At 39.5% G+C, this 6,110-nt stretch overlaps 1 protein-coding gene across 2 annotated transcripts in view; it reads right to left on the reverse strand.

Moving 5' to 3' along the window:
• Positions 1 to 6,110, reverse strand: part of MAP2K5 (mitogen-activated protein kinase kinase 5) — a 263,379-nt gene that overhangs the window by 147,170 nt on the left and 110,099 nt on the right. For both annotated transcript variants that reach the window (XM_015560452.1, XM_015560453.1), the window contains exon 13: positions 2,946 to 2,994. In XM_015560452.1, coding sequence (XP_015415938.1) covers positions 2,946 to 2,994 — 49 coding nt within the window. The remainder of the gene's footprint in view (positions 1 to 2,945; positions 2,995 to 6,110) is intronic.

Raw genomic sequence — 6,110 nt, forward strand, 5'->3', positions numbered from 1 at the left:
CTAGAATTTTTTTAAAAAAAGAAAAAAAGGAGAGGCTGGGAGATTCAGTCGCCGGTCAGCCTGAAAATGGCCCTCAGCCCCTCACCCAAATGGGACTCCCACCCTGATCTGGGACACCCTTCAGGGCAACCCAGCCGGCCCCACCCATGCACCAGGCCTCTATCCTATATACTAAAAGGGTAATATGCAAACTGACCCTAACAACAGAAAGACTGGGAATGACTGGTCACTATGACACACACTGACCACCAGGGGGCAGACCCTCAATGCAGGAGCTGCCCTCTGGTGGTCAGGGCTCTCTCACATGGGAGGAGCTCTGCTCAGCCACAGCCAGGCCGATGGCTGCCAGTACAGCGGTGGTGGTGGGAGCCTCTCCTGCCTCCTTAGCAGTGCTAAGGATGTCTGACTGCAGCCTAGGTCTGCTCCCCGCTGGCAAGTGGACATCCCCCGAGGGTTGCCGGGCTGCCAGAGGGATGTCTGATTGCCAGCTTAGGCCCAATACCTCGGGGAGCAGGCCTAAGCCAGCAGGTGGTCATCCCCCAAGGGGTCCCAGACTGCGAGAGGGCACAGGCCAGGCTGAGGGTCCCCCTCTCCCCCGCCGAGTGCACAAATTTTTGTGCATCGGGCCTCTAGTTATTTCTATAATTGAGTACCCATAATTATTGGGGAATAACCATTCATTTGCACTGAAGTTCTTTAGTCTGTCCATCTAGACCAGGGGTGGGCAAACTTTTTGACTTGAGGACCACAATGGGTTCTTAAACTGGACCGGAGGGCCGGAACAAAAGCATGGATGGAGTGTTTGTGTGAACTAATATAAATTCAAAGTAAACATCATTACATAAAAGGGTACGGTCTTTTTCTTTTTAGTTTTATTCATTTCAAACGGGCCGGATCCGGCCCGCGGGCTGTAGTTTGCCCACGGCTGATCTAGACAATGCAGGTGTACATTCACTCACTGGTATTTATTTAAAACTAAAATCACTTGAGAGGATTTGTTGGCCCACTACCACTTCCCCCACTCAGTCCCTTGTGGATATCCTCTTCCCAGACCTAGTAGCATTTTCCAGTGGGTGACTCTCTGTAGGAACTGGGTTGGCCAGGATAGACTGAAAAGAGAAGTACAGGCTCAGGATTCCTTAGTGAAACCTCTATTTACTCAGTCAAACCTTTAAGGCCCTCTTATGCCACTGATCAAAGAACCCTGTCTTTGCCCACACTGCCTCCAGAGCTGGGAAGAAGGTCTACCTGCCTCGGAGGCACTCTCTCTGGTCAACAACACTTGCCCACAGTGATAATAGGCTAGTTGTATTGGAAATCTGACTAACACAAAACTTTATTTTTAGATCCAGATATAAACCATTTGAAATATGTCTATCAAGATCCCATTTCAAATTATTTAATTTGAAAAAATTCAATTATTTCTCTAAAACAAAGAGTAAAACTAAAACCAAAATAATTTAGATACAGAAAATACTAGAGGTATACCTATTTATCAATATCTATTTCTGATTTTTAAAAGAAAAAGAATTGCAGAATAACTAAAGAGTATTTCCCTATCCACTATACTTTCTCACAGAAAGTTATGGCTAGTGAGAATTCATTGTAAGCCAGATTGTGCTGTATGTCCAGGGTATGGGATGGTCGTAAGGATCACTTTAATAATAACATTTGCATTTCCAGGGCAAGGTCCTTTTAATGAAAGCTTTGCTATTGAGAATTGATGACTTCCTTGAGTTCCTTTGCCAAGTGAAGAGCAGATGTCCATAAAAATCAATAAAATGACAAGAACTGACCACTGTATTAATTCCTATTAAAATGGCTACATGGGTTGATGAATGTGTGGAGGTGGGAATACTGGGAATAGAAGCAATATAAGTCATACCATTTTTTTTTCATCTTGGTGGTGAAAAATGCTCCATTTTTTTCCCACTCACAGATGTGTTTACATGCTTATTCATACCCAGAAAGAGTAATAGTAACTCTCCCTACATTTACATTTTGCACCAACTATACTTTATAAATACAGTGGACTGGCTTTAAAGAAAAATTTGGGTTATGATTTCATTAATCAGCATAAATACCTTAAAGAAATGAATTGATATTTTATTTGTCAAAATCTACATATCCTCTTCAAAAGAGGAATCACCAGGATATGAAAACCACCATAATAGAACCCTTAGTGACAGATGTGGTACTACAATTAAAGATATCAGTTGTTTTGTCTCTCTCATAGTTTATACTTCTTCTTAAAAAAACCTTTCCTTTAATCACATCTAATGTGTATGCTATTGCATTCCCCAAATGTGAATTAAACTATGCTGAGCAGATGTGGAAAATTAAACAATACTGTTAGTAACATTAGGCCCTGAAGTTGCTTTGTTATAGTCTGTTTCTCACTTAATAATTTGTTTCCAAATAAATTCAGACATTTTGGGAATATTAAAAAAATGCAAAGGGAGGTTCCTTTTGCAACATTAAACAGTTATCTGATTATTCTTCTCATGTGCTATGTTAATAAACTAGGAAACTAATTTCTGATGCTTTTACCAATTCATTAAAGTTCCACTTTCAAGGTATGTGAAATAATCTCTTAAGGAACTATGTATTATGATATCTAAATGCTAATTTTTTTAAAAAAGAGATGCAATTGTACAGAAATGAAGGTTTGCATGAACTAGAGTTAACAAAGAAAAATAAGATCTTGTCATTTTCAAATACTATAAAATACCTTTTTACACGTTTGGTAAATCTTATTCACAAAAATACAATACCAAATTTATAATCTAAATCAGAGTAGCTGAGCGAGAAAAAAAATAACATTTTTTTGACTATCAAATATATCAGCTTAAATATTACACCACTTATTCACTTTAAAAATCAAGGGATATGAAGAGCTCCCCACCCTACCTCAAATTGTCAAAGCTTGTAAGCTCAGTACATACCTCTGTGTAAAATCTTTAAACTCCACAAATAGGTAAGGCCTTTAACAACCTAAATTTAAGAAAGAGAAAACAGTACAATGATGATTTTCATAAGGACCTTTCCACATTTAAACATAATAATATGAACCATAATTCTTCTTTTCAAACTCTGTCAACCAAGAAGCATCTCCCATTTGTGTGCCAGGATGAGGGTGCCAAATGTGTAAGTGTTCACATTCCTTCTTTTCATGAACTTTCAATGTTCTGAAGATAAGGTATGAGAAATGAAAGAATGAAGTGTATGTGCATAAAATGACCTGGAAGTACATTTATTAACTTCTTACTGGAGAGGGATAGGAAAAAGGGACAAAGACCTTCATTTTTTATTTTTCTATACCTCAGTATGTAAAAATTAAAAAAAAAATCATAACATTTATGACAAAAAAGGGACAATTTTAAAAATTAGCTAATGAAGGCAAGGGGTAAAAAAAGTGATCACTTTTCCTGCTAGTAGTCAGGAAGGCTTTACCTGGGCCTTGAGTAACTGAAAAAAAGAAAAGCAAGCCCTGGCCAGTTTTCTCAGTGGTTAGAGCATTATCTCTCAGACCAAAGGGTTGTGGGTTCGATTCATCATCAAAGGCACATACCTCAGTTGCAGTTTCATCCCCAGCCCTGTTTGGGGTATGTGCAGGAGGCAACTAATCTACATAAGTGCCTCTCACATTGATGTTTCCCTCTTTCTCTTCCTCCTCCTCCCTCCCTTCCACTCCCTCTAAAAAGCAATGGAAAAAATCCCATCCTCCTCCCTCCCTTCCACACTCTCTCTAATGATCTATGGAAAAAATATCCTCGGGTGAGGATTAGGACAATTTTAAAAATTAGCTAATGAAGGCAAGGGGTAAAAAAAGTGATCACTTTTCCTGCTAGTAGTCAGGAAGGCTTTACCTGGGCCTTGAGTAACTGAAAAAAAGAAAAGCAAGCCCTGGCCAGTTTTCTCAGTGGTTAGAGCATCAGCCCCAGGACTGAAGAGTCACAGGTTTGATTCCTGGTCAAGTTCACGCACCCCAGTTGCAGGTTCAATCCCTGGCCTCAGTCGGGGTGTGTGTGAAAGGCAACCAGTGGATGTCTCTCTCTCACATAGATGTTCCTTCTCTCTCTCTCTCTCTCTCTCTCCTTCTCTCTCTCTCTCTCTCTCCCTCTCTCCCCCCCCCCCCCTCTCTTTCTCTCTCTTTCTCTCTCTCCCCCCCACCCCCATCCTCCTCCCTCCCTTCCACACTCTCTCTAGTGATCTATGGAAAAAATATCCTCGGGTGAGGATTAAGGACAATAAAAAATTTAAAAAAAAGAGAGAAGAAAGCATTCAGGCCAAGGTAAGGCATATAATCAAAGTATTGGAGCAGTGTACTCTTCAAAAATATCAAGATCAGGAAAGACAAACATTGAGACACTGTTCTAGATTAAGAGAGCCATGACAACTAAGTGCAATGCATAACCTCAGCCTGGATGCTGAACCAGAAATTATTTTATTTTGTTCTCTAAGGGCATTATTGGACAACTGGCAAAATCTGAACAAGAATGTTGATTGGATAATAATAATGTATCAATGCTAATTTCCTGATTTTGGTCAGTCTACAGTGATAATCTAAGAGAATGTCCTTGTTCTTGGGAAATATACACCTGAAGTAGTTAGGGGTATAGGGCCATGATGTCCACAACTTGTTCTCAAATGTTTTAGGAAAAAATATGTAGTATTCCAGGTTTGTGGTTGGGAATCCATATATGTGAAGGGTCAACTTAAGCTATACCCAGATTTTTGTTTGCGTTGTGGTTAGTACCCTTAAACCACTGTATAGACTTGATGTTTAAGGGTAACCTGTGGGGCCTTGTGGAGGTATGGTCAATTATCCACAAGGCCCCAAGCTATACACAGATTTTTGTCTGCATTGTGATTAGTACCCTTAAATCACTGTATAGACTTGATGTTTAAGGGTAAGTGAGAAACATACATACATATATAAACCAAAGGTGGTTAACTGCTAACAACTGTGAAATCTGAGTGAAGCACCTGTGGGAATTCTTTTCTGTAAGTTTAAAATAATTTCAAAATAATAAGTTTCCCAAAAATATTTTAACTGATATTGGGGTAAGAAAGAACAAAGTAGCCCATCTGGCTGATGCAAGCCTAAGTGTGGAATCATGTAGACAATACCGAAAAGGTAAGTCAAGGAAATAAAGTGAGAAGATACAAACATCTGAATTAGATTTGGATTTCAGAATTTGGTCTGAGTTAAGAATAGTCAAATAAGATATGGAAAAAAATATATTTCTAAGACCCTACATACATGGATTACAAGTGCTACCTTCTAGTGGGAAACTAAATCATTAAAAGCTTTAGAAATCTTTACATAGACATTGTTGTAAAAGGAGATGCACACATTTTTATTTCTACCCATTGCTCTGTATGCATATGAGTGTGAACTTGCCAATTTCAAGATTGACTAATCATAATTAGGTATCAGATATAATAAATGAGCACCTAATCACTCAAATTTACTACAAAAATTTAAAAGTACCTGTCATTACAGGGAATTTTAGGTGGGTCAGGACTATAAGAATAAAAAAAGCTACCATTATGAGAAGTAACTGAATGAGTTACATTTCCTGAAAATGGTGACAAGAGGATTGGGGCTAAATATGCAAGGGTTTCAGCTGATCAAGAAAGACTAAGAGTAATATTAAAAACAGAAATGCAAAGGGAAAAACTCAATTTCCAAATAGTAAAGATCTGGAAGAACATAAAATCTATATCAATTAATGCTGAGCAGAGGTTAACATATTTTAATTGTTCTCATGGATGAGAATGTACTCCTGAAAGATTTGCTAACACAGTATAATCAATCCCACAATGTTTGTCTACTTTAAGATCATAGAACGAATACATTTTTATAGAAAACTAGAGGCCCGGTGCACGAAATTCGTGCACTGGGGGGTGGGGGTTCCCTCATCCCAGCCTGCCCCTCTCAATCCGGGAGCTCTCAGTGGATGTCCTACTGATGGCCACAGTCTGGCAGCAGAGGCTTGGAGCAGGCGTCCCGTGTGTGTGTGTGTGTGTGTGTGTGTGTGTGTGTGTGTGTCTGTCTGGCCTGCCCCCAGCTGCGCCACATAGGCTCGAAGCAGTTGCCGTGT

The sequence above is a fragment of the Myotis davidii genome, unplaced genomic scaffold (assembly GCF_000327345.1).
Source record: "Myotis davidii unplaced genomic scaffold, ASM32734v1 scaffold673, whole genome shotgun sequence".
In the NCBI taxonomy this organism is placed as follows: domain Eukaryota; kingdom Metazoa; phylum Chordata; class Mammalia; order Chiroptera; family Vespertilionidae; genus Myotis; species Myotis davidii.